This window comes from Tachysurus vachellii, chromosome 2 (genome assembly GCF_030014155.1).
Source record: "Tachysurus vachellii isolate PV-2020 chromosome 2, HZAU_Pvac_v1, whole genome shotgun sequence".
NCBI lineage: Eukaryota > Metazoa > Chordata > Actinopteri > Siluriformes > Bagridae > Tachysurus > Tachysurus vachellii.
The window spans coordinates 37,837,598-37,853,101 of NC_083461.1; the positions used below are offsets into that span (position 1 = coordinate 37,837,598).

The 15,504-nt window shown below is 41.3% G+C and overlaps 2 protein-coding genes across 2 annotated transcripts; both read left to right on the forward strand.

Moving 5' to 3' along the window:
* The first annotated feature begins 124 nt into the window (after positions 1-124).
* LOC132841941 (asialoglycoprotein receptor 2-like) lies at positions 125-2,021 on the forward strand. Its single transcript, XM_060864590.1, has 4 exons — positions 125-228; positions 471-610; positions 1,434-1,531; positions 1,639-2,021. Exons 1-4 carry the CDS (start codon positions 222-224, stop codon positions 1,802-1,804), a joined length of 411 nt encoding a protein of 136 aa, XP_060720573.1. The 5' UTR covers positions 125-221; the 3' UTR covers positions 1,805-2,021.
* Positions 2,022-2,772: 751 nt separating this feature from the next.
* On the forward strand, positions 2,773-7,955 carry LOC132858481 (C-type lectin domain family 4 member M-like). The gene is made up of 7 exons (XM_060888860.1): positions 2,773-2,896; positions 5,683-5,779; positions 6,242-6,479; positions 6,900-6,942; positions 7,357-7,481; positions 7,594-7,700; positions 7,790-7,955. Exons 1-7 carry the CDS (start codon positions 2,773-2,775, stop codon positions 7,953-7,955), a joined length of 900 nt encoding a protein of 299 aa, XP_060744843.1.
* Positions 7,956-15,504: the final 7,549 nt, after the last annotated feature.

Below are 15,504 nucleotides of genomic sequence, written 5' to 3' on the forward strand. Positions count from 1 at the left end.
GGTTGGTATAGTTTGTGATTGGACAAGACACCTGTCACTCAAAGTATACATGAAGTTCAACAGTCTGCCACAGGGAAAAGTTGGAATGGATGGATGGAATGGATTACTGTGGATTAATTCTGTTATTTTCTTGAACGGAGAACTTTATTTAAACGGAGAACTTTACACATTACACATAAGATTCCATACCTGTATATCTTGAGTGACAAGTGTCTTGTCCAATGATCGGTAAGTTTCCATTCAAAAAACGATACACTACCGTTTCTGGATTGTCTGACTTGTCGTTGTGTTTTCGGTTTTGTTAATTTGGTTTGGGTTTTGTTAATGTGTTTTCCGTTTTGTTAATTTGGTTTGGGTTTTGTTAATGTGTTTTCCGTTTTGTTAATTTGGTTTGGGTTTTGTTAATTTGTTTTCGGTTTTGTTATTTTGTTTTGCACTTCCCGGCCACCGTAGTTTTCCTATGTGATCAGATACACAGGAGAGGAAAAGATGGACGCAATTCGGCACCAGTGTTTACTACATCTCGGTAAGGGGGAGCTGGACTGAGAGCAGACAGGACTGCACAGACAAAAGAGCGGACCTGGTGATCATTAACAGCAAAGAGGAACAGGTGAGATATGACAAGTTTATACAACAGCGCTGTCAAATGAACGATTTTGATTGGTCAGAATCTGTAAGAGAAGCTCTGACGATATCCATCTGACAGCCGTATGTAAGCAAGAGTCCAACAGAACAATCACTAGGTGGGAATGAACACTAGGCAATCACATGCATCTCTGAGCTCCTGTATATGGAGTGTGTGCCTTCACTTTCCACTAGGGGTAGCTGTTGGGCATTGATGATGACAAAATTAGGAAGAATGTTAAATTAATTAATTCTGTCTTCCTAACATGTTATTGTTTATATATCAACAACCTAACTGAATACAAATACAAATACAGACATGAATATTCATTGTGTTATTGGTTATTTTAGTCTTATGCAGGATGTTTTCAGACGTTCGTACGTCTCACAGGCCAGAGGTGTCCACGACAAACACAATGTTCATTTACGAATATCTGACATGTAATTCTTTTTTCTTCTATCATCTATCATTTATCTACTCTAGATCATGCCCACTTTTGGTCTCAGCGTTTAGCCTTGATGGAGGTAGTAGTCTCCGGTGATACAGTTGTGCATTTAAATTTTTAATTTAAATTCCACTTAAGCTGCTATTATTTATTTCTTTATTTTATTTTTTATTAAAAGAAAATTCTACAGGACTTTTGGTTGCCATTCGTTTATTTTCTTAGATTTCAAATATTAAACAAAGCCCTTGCCTGGGGTTTGGTCTAGGTCCTAAGTGTAGTGATGTTGTGCTACAGGGACAAACAGAACAGTGGAAATAGCTCAGAGTGAGTAATGTGTGTTGTCATGTTGTCCTCTAATCACAGGATTTCATCAACACGCAGCTTGGCAGTAGTCCTGCTTGGATTGGTCTGAGTTACAATCGTGCATGGAAATGGGTGGACGGTACACCACTGAGCGCCGGGTAAGAAATGCTGAACTCTGAATTGAACTCTGATTTACAGTGTTGTTCATTAATCTGAATTGTGTTGCTCTGAGAAACATTGCGGATCCTTTGATTCTCTCTTTCAGGTACAGGATGAACGAGGCACTCAGGAGTTATGGAACAGCCATGAAATGTGCAATAACTGTCCAACAGGCAGATGGAAAGCAGCGCTGGACTGATAATAACTGTAATGGGCAGTTTGTTTGGATTTGCGAGAAAAAAACAAGCAAAGTTCATATCTGTGTGATATAAAGTAAATCAATCACATTCTAATGACATGTTCAGTGTTGCTAATGGCATAATGTATAGTACATAATGCATAGTGTCATAATGCAAATCATTAGCATGTACAGTAGTTCAATATTTATGCAGCAGCAGATAAGAAACCTGCTTAAATATCATCCTTACAACATACAATACTTATGTATTTAACATTCTCAGAATTGGTCTAGGGCTGTGTTCGTTTGTGTACTTTTTATATGCTTATAAACTGCTTGTTTTTGTTCTTTTAAATAAACCTTTTATATTCTATCCTATTTATCATGATTTTTTTCTTGCTAATTGTATTATTATTTATTATTATTTATTTATTTGTTTTTTGGTTATTTTTAATAATAAGCCTAAAACAGGAAAATGTATATGACCATATGAACAATCTGATAGACCAATGATCAAATCAGGAAGAGCTTTACTGCTAAGTATGCATGCACATACAAGGTATTTGTTTGTGTCATACGCTTCCAGTACACAGAGACGATAACACACAGACAATAAAAATAAGATGCGAATTAAAAAAAGAAAACACACATATGCAAATACAAATAGACAAAAAAATAAATTAATTGTACAGTTGTGTCGTCGGGCAGATGGTAAAAGTTCAAAAAGCGGATGACTTGGATGTGAGTGATTTTCTGAGCCCTTTTCTTCACTTTGGATATACATAGTTCTTGAAGGGTCTACCTTATGGCCATTTGCGTAAGTGTATCTCATCATCTGATTCTGATTAATGATGCACCAGCATGTGGCTATGTTTCAGAAGAAATTTAGGGCTAGACAGACCTCCCTGCATAGGACCTCCCTCCCCTCATGAACCGCAGGTGAAAAAGAGGGACGTGGCCTTGAATAACATTATCACTGAAACTTATTCTATAAGTGTTGTAGCCTAAGAATCAGTCAGGACTGAGCACAAGATCGGGATTAGTGGTGAGTGCAGAATGAAGATGAGTCAGGAAGTAAGTGGAAAAGCAGGAGTTAATGCAAATCACTCGGATGAAGGTGTTTATGAGAATGAGCCGAAATTGGAGAGTCGCTGGAACAAGAACAACCAGGTGCCAGCGAACCCAGGTGAAGAGAACACACACACATACACTTACTATTAACACACAGTGGATTTTATGTGGAAATCAGCTGAAGAAATGTTTTTTTGTTTGAGTTCATACTGACATAATAGGTGCCTCTACACATTCTATATCAAGACATGTCTTTTGGATTCAGATTGCTCAGGTTCATTTATGTTATCGAAATTAATGTTAATTTGAGGGATGATTATTGTTCTATAACCATAGACCATAGCTCTGGCTGTTTTTGGCACATCACAGAATTATTTTAACACACTTATACATTAGCATTTCGAAAGTAATAACACCGGGACTTCTTTATTATCATATTATTATTATTATTATTATTATTATTATTATTATTATTATTATTATTATTATTATTTTACTATAGCTGCAATAATGTAAGTGATAACAGAAACTAATACATTTCACAGACATTCCACAATATTGATTAACACATACACACATATTGAGTAAAATAGTACGTAGTGCAATGTTATATACTTGCTGTTTTTCTAATTCTAATTTCTAATTATATTATCGAGCCAAGTGTGTAGATTCAACCACACATTTATTCATTAACCTTCAGTAACTTCTTCATCCTGGTCATAGTCATTTGGGCACCATAAGCAAGTTGCAAGAATTCACCCCATATGGATAACAGTCCAGTGCAGTTTAACTTTAAAACATCTTTACAATGTGCAGAATGTAATGTTTAACTCCACAATTTATAGCAATAAAGAAAATACTTTCAAAATTAATTAAATGACACAAAACTGAATAAAAAAAACTGAAGTTCTTCTTTAATTTGCTATAAAAATAGGATCAAGGTAAGGGGAACGAGGAAGTGAAAATCAATACTTTTGATTTTGGTTTCATCAAAGGTGCATAAGCCGATTTTCTCTGAAACTCATTCAGTCTGTTAAAGTGTGTGTGTTAAAAACACCTCTATGTTTTTGCTGGAAAAGTACTTAGACTGCAGGATCAATATAAAAAGAAGTCATTTAAAACGGTCAATTAAAGAAAACTGTTGTTGATTCAAGATGGTGTGAAGAATACGAACTTGAGTTGGGCTTAAGGTATATAAAATGAGCAATGTGGCTAAAGCAGATTTTAACCAGAATTTTCTAATAAATTAATATATACAGGCACTGATATGACCTAATGTTTACTTAATAGAATTAATATTAGTACTCATTAACAAAAAATATATTTTAGTAGTAAAGGCCATCAAGATCCAAAGCAATTTTTTAGCTGTCATGTAGCTGATTTTAGTGTTAAAACGAAACACATGATGCCGGTATTGGACACCAGATTTCAGAAATGACTACACATCTTGAGTTCACAATTAAATGGTGTCAAGTGAGTCTTGAAGCCGTGAATGTAATGTGGTCTGGAAACATATGGCCACGTTACGTTTGTAGACTGAACGTGAACATGTTTTGCTTCATCCTGGACAGCTAAGCATCTAAGGACCCATTAAGTAGACTACATCGTGCTAATCTTTACTTAATCTAGCCTGTGTGTAGCCTGTGATTCTTTTGGTCAGTTTTGGATCCATCTCACACAATCTTATAGTGTGTGAGAGAGACTTTTCAGTAACTATCCAACACTGGTCACAACCAATAGCAAGCAAAACAAGGAAACAGCATGACAATATGATGTTGAAAAATAGGAATGTATATAGTGGTGCTAATTACGGTGAAACTAGACACCGCTGAGGGTAATTGAGACATATGACCTGCTGGGGCTGAAGGGAAATAGAGTTCAGCACCTCCTCTTAATGCATGCCTCCTGATGTGCAATGCACAGTTATGAGGGGGTCTGGACAGTCATGTGAGCTACTTTGATAAAGGCCATAAGGCCAACAAGGTTCCTCAGGAGTGATGCCATTAGCATGGCCAGTAGTAGGTGAGAAATCCTTCACAAGGCAGTAGGAAGGTGTGGGAAGACATCCAAGGCGGACCACAAGAATGGAGCAACAGCCATTACAAAGCCAGCAGAGAGTGTGAAGCCATGACCTTTACAGAGTCAGAGTGGGAAAAGATATTCTCTGTGAAAGCAGAAGGGGAACAATGTCCTCAGGGGAGCAAGGAGGCAGAACGATATTCTCAGTAGAGTAGGAAGACAGAGAGACATCCGTTGCAGTCCTAGGATGCAGAGCAACATCCGCAGGTGGGCAGGAAGGAAGGGATAGGGTTCAAGTTGGATCGGGAACCTCCCGGCACATGAGGTTGTAGAACTACTGAGTTGCTTTCCCCCCTGTTGGTCCCAGATTAGGTGGTTATGCTTGAAAAGGGCTTCTTGGATAGTGAAAAAATCAGCTGCATCTATATTTAGTCAGATTTTCTGGCAGCAATTTGTAGAAAAGAGGGATACAATAACACACATGGCAAAACACAAACAAAACAACATAAGCTTTACAATAATACATGGAAAAACAGGAACTTATACAATAGTGTTGATTATGAGGAAATGAAAGAAAGTGACCTACTGGGAAAGTTTAGTTCAGTGCCTGTCTACCACCATCAGGACAATCCAGAAAAGCTACACACACACTGGCAAAACAAGCCACTGAAAGACAAGGATGGAGACAGGACCAAACGCGTCAAGGATCTGTGATGGACAGTGGCATGATCATCAACAATTTTTGCACTAAGCACATGAGTTCAAAGTTCATTTTACCTAATTGTGGAATTGTATTTTTTTCATTTATATGTGTTCAGCTTAGTTGTTCTGATAACACAAATATTTTTTCACTTTCATTTGTCCATTACCCATTACGAGAAGACAATACAAGGAGCAGTTCTTACAGAGTGACTTCTCTATTTGTGCTGATGCTGTGTATTCTCCTGCTGACTACCATCACAGTGCTGTTGATTAAATTCAACAACCTCCTTATAGACATAGGCCAGTTACAGACCAGTTACCACAACCTAACTGTAGCAAGAGACCAGTTACAGACAAGGTACAACACCATAACTACAGAGAGAGACCGGTTACAGACCAGTTACAACAACCTGACTGTAGCAAGAGACCAGTTACAGACAAGGTACAACATCCTAGCTACAGAGAAAGACCAGGTACAGACAAGGCACAACAACCTGACTATAGAGAGAGACCAGTTACAGTCAAGGTACAACATCCTGACTAATGAAAAAGACCGGTTACAGACAAAGTACACCATTCTGACTACTGAGAAAGACCAGTTACAGACCAGTTACAGCAACCTGACTACAGAGAGAGACCAGTTACAGACAAGTTACAATAACCTGATTACAGAGAGAGACCAGTTAAAGTCCAATTAAAAAAACCTGACTATATGGAGAGACCAGTTAAAGACCATTTACCAAAACCTGACTATAGAGAGAGACCAGTTACAGACCAGTTACAGCAACCTGACAATAGAGAAAGACCAGTTACAGACCAGTTACAACAACCTAACTATAGAGAGAGACCAGTTACAGACCAGTTACAACAACTTGACTGTAGAGAGAGACCAGTTACAGACCAGTTATAACAACCTGGTTGTAGTAAGAGACCAGTTACAGACCAGTTACAACAACCTAACTATAGAGAGAGACCAGGTAGAGACCAGTTACAACAACCTGATTATAGAGAGAGACCAATTACAGACCAGTTACAACAACCTGACTGTAGAGAGAAACCAGTTACAGACCAATTACAACAACCTGATTATAGAGAGAGACCAGTTACAGACCAGTTACAACAACCTGACTGTAGAGAGAGACCAGTTACAGACCAGTTACAACAACCTGACCTTAGAGAGAAACCAGGTAGAGACCAGTTACAACAACCTGATTATAGAGAGAGACCAGTTACAGACCAATTACAACAACCTGATTATAGAGAGAGACCAGTTAAAGACCAGTTACAAAAACATGACTGTAGAGAGAGACCAGTTACAGACCAGTTACAACAACCTGACTACAGAGAGAGACCAGTTACAGACCAGTTACAACAACCAGATTACACAGAAAGACCAGTTGCAGAAGGATAGAGAAGAACTACAGAGGCTTTCTAAACTGGGTAAGTAATACAGTTCCTGCAAAACTGTCTCATATTCTCAGAAAAAATGGAGTAACTTAATAATTTAGTAACCTTCTAAACGTGTAAGGACCTTAACACAGTTCGAAGACATGTATTGTATGCTGATAGACATTTCTAAATCATTCTTTGTGTGTATGTGTGTGTGTGAGAATGTATCCTGAGAGTGGTTGGCAGTGTCCCCTGCCTTGTGCCTTGAGTCCCCTGGGATAGGCTCCAGGTTCTTTGCAACCCTATGTAGGATAAATGTTTCAGGATATGAAAGGATGGGGATGGAGGAATTTATCTTTCACAATATTGTAGACTGTATAGTTTTTTCTTGTTCAATTAATATCTCTCATTTATTGTTTTATTTAAATGAGTTATTATTCATTATTAATATACATCTGGATCCAGGATGGATGCATTTCAACTCCAGTATTTACTACATCTCTAATGAGGAGAAGAACCAGACTGAGAGCAGAATGGACTGCAGACAGAGAGATGCAGACCTGGTGATCATAAACAATAAAGAGGAACAGGTGAGAAAGAGATTGAGAGAGAGAGAGAGAGAGAGAGAGAGAGAGAGAGAGAGAGAGAGAGTGAGAGAGAGTGAGTCATATTCATTCGAATATTTTATTCCAACTCTTAAAGGAGTTTGTCAGTAAATTGCTGTGCAGCAGAAAAGCCTGGATTGGTCTAAATGACAGAGACACTGAGGGAGTGTGGAAGTGGTTGGATGATATATCACTGACCACTGGGTAAGAAATCACTAAACTGAAATGTTCTCATAATGATGAGTTACTGACTGACTGAGAAAGACTGCAGATCCTCTGATTCTCTCCTTCAGGTATTGGGGACACGGTGAACCGAACAGTAAAGCAGGGGATGAGGACTGTGTCATCACATGTGAAATGTCTGATATTGTCTGGAACTGGGCTGATTATCCCTGTGATTATGAGTTTTTTTGGATATGCGATAGGGATCTATGCCTGAAAGATCCTCATTATTGTTAATTATTTAACACTTACTTTGATGTCACCACTTATCCTTTTTGAATCATTTATTCCTGTTGGTTTGTTTAGGAAATGGTACGGATTTCTTCAGCAGCAATTTATTGTCATCAATCTGCTGTAATGTTAACTTGGTCATTTTGGTTACATTCTATGGTGACTAAATTACCCAATGTTTCTATCCATCATTTCTTCTCTGTTCTTACTTTTTGTAATTATTTTTAAAAATTCTTCAAGATTGTGGGGGGAAAAAAAACACACCTTGAATAGAGAATAAATAAATGTCAGTGTATCACAGTTTATTTGTCTCTTCTTGGTTCCTGCCTTTTAACCATGAAACGGTACTGTAAAGCATTATACCAGAGCAATATACTGAACAATTTATGAATTCATTAGGATTCTTTTACTGTTTATATTGAGACATTAAAAACATGACCCACTGCAATATTGTTACTTTCTTAAAACCAGCATGTGTATTCAACATGATAGCAAAATTTCTTTAAACGCATAAAGTGAACGAATCTCACTTAAATAATGACACACTATTAATTTTTGTTTCTAAATGAAAACTAGACTATTGAGGTGTGAATGTGTCATGCACGCAAAACAGGTCCAATTGCTGGTTATTTGCAATATCCAAAACAGGCAAGGGTCAAACATCAGGCAACAACAACATCAAAGGAAATCCAAAAACAGTAGTCGATAATCCAGGCATAGGTCAGGGCAGGTAGCAAACATTTATAAACATGAAAAACAAGCAGGGTCAAAACAAGGCAGAAGACAGAACCGAATATACGCTCAGAATGCAGACAATGCTAACAATACTTCGCACCATCAGAGAGTTCTGGGAGAGCTTAAATAGACCAGGTGATTACAAACAGGAAACAGGTGTGCTGAGTTGGTGGTGCAATGGATTGTGGGAAATAGAGTCCTGATGATAAAGTGCAGCAAATCCTCTGCAGGCCAGCAGAGGGATCCCTCATGGTTCTCATAACAGAATGAAACAACATTTTCTAATACAATATTTTTATTTTAGAATGAGTGTCATTTTTTAATTCAATTATTTAACAAAATATTGACTTTTTCTTCATGGTAGATGGTGTAATGTGAGACATCAGGTTCTAGATATGTACCACTGTAGGTAAGTGGGGATCGTTTTGTGAATCTTGTGAACTTTTCTGACATACATACATACATATGTTGGCATCTCAGTTTTTGCTCTAATATAAACAATTTTTTTTGTTGTATCTTTGTTGCACTCAAACTTTTATTTTCTCTTTCTCATTTTCCTTTCTTCGCTTTTCCTTTCCCATTGTTCTATTGCACACACTTTCTCTTTATAACCACTCAAGGCCCTCTCTAACTTCGTGGGACTCATTTATCAACTGTAGATATGTGCGTAAACCATGCATAAGCACGTTTCTACGAATTTAGCAAGTTTTTTTTAAGCACCCTGGAGCATGTGCGGACAGGAAACAGTAGGCAATGGAAGCCATAACATTTCCTACACATTCCTCATCATTTTGTGTTCATGTGTAGACAATAGTGTTCTTATGATCTCAGTTAAGCAATAATAATTACAGATCAAAACAATGAAATAATAATAATAATAATAATAATAATAATAATAATAATAATAATAATAATATAAAAGCTTTATTTATTAAGTAAACACCCCCCCCCCCCTCTCTCTCTCTCTCTCTCTCTCTCTCTCTCTCTCTCTCTCTCTCTCTCTCTCTCTCTCTCTCTCTTACAATAATGGTAACAAAATTATCCAGAGCCACTTACATTATCTAATTTTTTTTTGTACAACTGAGCAACTGAAGGTTAAGGGCTTTGCTCAGGGGCCCAAAGGTGGCAGTTGGGTGGATCTGGGATTGAACTCACAACCTTCTGATTGGTAGCCCAACACCTTAACCACTACCGCCACCACATGCCCCAACAAAAGGCACACAGTTAAATCATTTGGTCCAGCTGTAATGGTGTCTCTCTGTTCTCATCTATTAGCAGGAGCAGTTGGTTGGTCACATGGCCTTCTCACAAAGAACTGCAAGCTCAGACATTTCACATGGAGTATTTCATGTCATCTGTACTGTTGTGTGAATCAATTCTAAACTAAACTACATTAGAAACTTACTGTAGGTGGAATCAGTTCTCACAACCTGACCATTTAATCTTGCGCACACTGTTACACAATCTGTCACACAATATGTCCCTGTTCCATTCACAACAGTTCACAGTTTACAGGTAAATTGTCTCCACATGATGGTTGGTTATTTTCTATGTTTAGGTGATGTTAGTTCTGAACTGAAATAATCTTTAGACTTCTGACAGCTTCTTGTGTAATGACAGTAAAGTTGAACGAGAACGTTTTATTTCCCACAAAAACAAATCAACTCGTTTCTACAAAATTAAATTAAATTTGATTCTACAAAAGCAGCAGGTGAAAGGACATGATGGTAAGAATTTGTTTTAAAAAACAAAAAAAACCCCAACCCTTTAAAGATTAAAAAATGGACACATTAACCACAAGAAATCACTTCTGCCCTCTCACTTCCTTCTCTATCAGCATCGGATGCAGTTACACAACATACACCACTTGTGTATCTGTACAGTCGTATCTTTGCACACAAAGACGCTGTATTTATAGTCCGGAGATGTTTCAGTGTGTTTGTAATGGCAGCTGCATGGAGGAGCTGAATAGTGGAGATGAAAATCATGTGACGTTGGTCAAGGGCTACGACACAAAGATGGAGTATACGCTGCTCCAAACGGGAACCTACAAACTCAACGCACAGGTGCAGAACACAATATTAACCAATGCTTAAACTGTTATCCATCAGCTCCTGCATGTTTCCTTGTCTTGCCTCATGTCCCAAATCATCCTCACCTGTGTCGTGGTTCACTCTAATATCCTTGTGCATCAGTGGCCGTGCTCTTGCTCAATCCATCACTGTGCTGTGGATCAAATACAACAACCTGAATACAGAGAGTGAGAAGTTACAGCAGATCACATCTGATCTTTACAATGTGCTTCTAGCACTTGGTACTGTAGGTGAATAATCGTCATAAGTTCAGAGAGAAAGAGAGAGAATTGATAAGTCTGTATATTTATATTGCCCTGTAACAATTAACCAGGAGTAAATATTTCAGTAGTACTGAAGCTTGACACAGACACAGAGGGGACATTTAAATGGGTGGACGATTCACATCTGACCACTAAGAAAGACATCACTGAACTAAAAATTACCCATGATGCAGTCTGAAGCTTCATAAGTGAAATAAGATTCTGATTCTCTGTGTGTATTTTTAGGTTCTGGTGGGACGGAGAACCAAATAATTATCTCGACCTGGGCTGATTGTCCCTGTTACTTCCCTGTAGATTTGTGAGATGAAAAGAAAATAACTGAGTACATCAGTCAGTCACTGAAACAAAAAAAAATCTGGTAATGATAATAAGATTTTGAATCACATCTTCATCAAGTTATTTTAAGTGTAGACAATGACACAATATAAAAATAAAGTAATAACTAATGATTCGTTATAAAGGCTTTATGTTGAGCCATCATGAGGCACATAATAACGACAACAATAATAAATGTGTCATAGGCAATAACACGTGTGTTATTAGAACACTGTACAAAAAAAGTCACACATGATGAATTTACTTTATAGTCTATAATGTGGGTTAAGCTTAATGTAAAATTTTATTGTTTATTAATATTGTATTGTATTGTATGTATCCTGCCTTGATGCCCGATGACGCCTGAGATAGACACAGGCTCCCCGTGACTCGAGGTAGTTCGGATAAGCGGTAGAAAATGAGTGAGTGAGTGAATATTGTGTGTTTGTGATAATGTAGGTTTCAGTATTTGATCTGTTGATCAAATTTGAAATGTAAAATACACACTTGTCTATGAATCTCATTGTTTTTCCTTCAACTATGGACATCTAGTGGCGAGCATGTAAATGACACAATAACTGACAAAAGCTATTTTCCATCTGTAGTCCCTAAGCAAGTATACAGAGACAAACAAATTCAATTCAATTCAATTTTATTTGAATAAATCAGCATTTCGGGAATATGACAATTCAGAATAAAAATGACAATGATGACAAACACAACCAGGCACCATCTATTTGCATAGAGCAATAGCATCCTACTCACCTTATACAAACACACACACACACACACACACACACACAGTTGATGAACATTTACAATCTGACAACATTCCACTCCTGAAGATAAGTTTAGGTACTCATTTACTGTTTAACTATATGACTAAAGAATACTTATCTTTTATAGTAATGTTAAAAATTCCACAGTATGTCACACACAATACATTATTGATTCAAAAGTACTTCTTTTATGATGCAAATATTCATTCATTCATTCATTCATTCATTCATCTTCTACCGCTTATCCGAACTACCTCGGGTCACGGGGAGCCTGTGCCTATCTCATGCGTCATTGGGCATCAAGGCAGGATACACCCTGGACGGAGTGCCAACCCATCGCAGGGCACACACACACTCTCATTCACTCATGCAATCACACACTAGGGACAATTTTCCCGAGATGCCAATCAACCTACCATGCATGTCTTTGGACCGGGGGAGGAAACCTGAGTACCCGGAGGAAACCCCCGAGGCACGGGGAGAACATGCAAACTCCACACACACAAGGTGGAGGCGGGAATCGAACCCCGACCCTGGAGGTGTGAGGCGAACGTGCTAATCACTAAGGCACCATGCCCCCCTGATGCAAATATTATAATAATATATTTAAAAAAGGGCTCGGTCGGGCTCAGCCCGAAGGAGCGACGTGGGGCCGATCTCCTGTGGGCCCACCACCTGCAGGAGGAATCGTAAGGGGCTGGTGCAATGTGGATTGGGTGGCAGTCGAAGGCGGGGGCCTCGGCGACCCAATCCCCGGACACGGAATCTGGCTCTAGGGACATGGAATGTCACCTCACTGGGGGGGAAGGAGCCTGAGCTGGTGCGGGAGGTTGAGAGATACCGACTAGAGATAGTTGGGCTTGCCTCCACGCACAGCTTGGGCTCTGGAACCCAACTCCTCGAGAGAGGCTGGACTCTCTACTACTCTGGAGTTGCCTGCGGTGAGAGGAGGCGGGCTGGTGTGGGCTTGCTCGTAGCCCCCCAGCTCAGCAACCATGTGTTGGAATTCACCCTGGTGAACGAGAGGGTCATTTCCCTGCACCTTCGGGTTGGGGATAGGTCTCTCACTGTTATTTGTGCTTACGGGCCAGATGGCAGTGTAGAGTACCCGACCTTCTTGGCGTCTCTGGAAGGTCTGCTGGAAACTGCTCCGACCGGGGACTCCGTCGTTCTACTGGGGGACTTCAACGCTCACGTGGGCAGCGACAGTGACACCTGGAGAGGCGTGATTGGGAGGAACGGCCCCCCCGACCTGAACCCGAGTGGTGTTCTGTTATTGGACTTCTGTGCTAGTCACAGTTTGTCCATAATGAACACCATGTTCAAGCATAAGGGTGTCCATCAGTACACATGGCACCAGGACACCCTAGGTTGGAGGTCGATGATCGACTTTGTGGTTGTTTCATCTGACCTCCGGCCGTATGTCTTGGACGCTCGGGTAAACAGAGGGGCGGAGCTGTCAACTGATCACTACCTGGTGGTGAGTTGGATCCGATGGCGGGGGAGGAAGTTGGACAGACTTGGCAGACCCAAACGTACTGTGAGGGTCTGCTGGGAACATTTGACAGAGTCTCCGGTCAGAGAGATCTTCAACTCCCACCTCCGGCAGAGCTTCAACCAGATCCCGAGGGAGGTTGGAGACATTGAGTCCGAGTGGACCATGTTCTCCACCTCCATTGCCAATGCGGCCGCTCGGAGCTGTGGCCGTAAGGTCTCCGGTGCCTGTCGTGGCAGGCCGAACCCGGTGGTGGACGTAAGGGATGCCGTCAAGCTGAAGAAGGAGTCCTATCGAGCCTGGTTGGCTCGGGGGACTCCGGAGGCAGCTGATAGGTACCGGAGGGCCAAGCGAGCTTCAGCCCAGGTGGTTGCGGAGGCAAAAACTCGGGTCTGGGAGGAGTTCGGTGAGGCCATGGAGAAGGACTATCGGTTGGCCTCGAAGAAATTCTGGCAAACCGTCCGGCGCCTCAGGAGGATGAAGCAGTGCCCTGCGCACACTGTTTACAGTGGGAGTGGGAATCTGCTGACTTCGACTGGGGACATCCTCTGACAGTGGAAGGAGTACTTCGAGGTTCTCCTCAACCCCACCGACATGCCTTCCACTGAGGAAGCAGAGGCCGAGGGCTCAGTTGAGGACTCATCGATCCCCCAAGCTGAGGTCACTGAGGTAGTTGAGAAGCTTCTCAGTGGCAAGGCACCGGGGGTGGATGAAATCCGCCCTGAGTACCTCAAGTCTCTGGATGTTGTGGGGCTGTCTTGGTTGACACGCCTCTGCAACATCGCGTGGTGGCTGGGGACAGTGGCTCTGCACTGGCAGACTGGGGTGGTGGTCCCTCTGTTTAAAAAGGGGGACCAGAGGGTGTGTTCCAACTACAGGGGGATCACACTCCTCAGCCTCCCCGGAAAAGTCTATGACAGGGTACTGGATAGGAGGATTCAGGAGGAACAATGCGGGTTTCGTCCCGGTCGTGGAACACTGGACCATCTCTATACCCTCGCCAGGTTGCTGGAGGGTTCATGGGAGTTTGCCCAACCAGTCCACATGTTCTTTGTGGATCTGGAGAAGGCATTCGACTGTGTCCCTCGTGGTGACCTGTGGGGGGTGCTCTGGGAGTATGGGGTCCAGGGCCCTCTGCTAAGGGCTGTCCGGTCCCTATATGACCGGAGCAGGAGTTTGGTTCACATTGCCGGCACTAAGTCAGACTTGTTACCGGTGCATGTTGGACTACGGCAGGGTTGCCCTTTTTCACTTGTCCTGTTCATTATCAATATGGACAGGATTTCAAGGCGCAGTCAGGGGCCGGAGGCAGTCCGGTTTGGGGACCACAGGATTTCGTCTCTGCTTTTTGCAGAGGATGTTGTCCTGTTGGCTTCCTCAAATCAGGACCTTCAGCGTGCACTGGGACGGTTTGCAGAGTGTGAAGCGGCGGGGATGAGAATCAGCACCTCCAAGTCCGAGGCCATGGTTCTCAACTGGAAAAGGGTGGCTTGCTCCCTTCAGGTTGGTGGAGAGCTCCTGCCTCAAGTGGAGGAGTTTAAGTATCTTGGGGTCTTGTTCACGAGTGAGGGAAGGATGGAACGGGAGATCGACAGGCGGATCGGTGTATCTTCTGCAGTGATGCGGTCGATATACCGGTCCGTTGTGGTGAAGAAGGAGCTGAGCCGCAAGGCAAAGCTCTCTATTTACCATCTACGTTCCTACCTTCACCTATGGTCATGAGCTTTGGGTCATGACCGAAAGGACATGATCCGGGATACAGGCGGCCGAAATGAGTTTCCTCCGCAGGGTGGCTGGGCGCTCCCTTAGAGATAGGGTGAGGAGCTCAGTCACTCGGGAGGAGCTCAGAGTAGAACGGCTGCTCCTCCACATCGA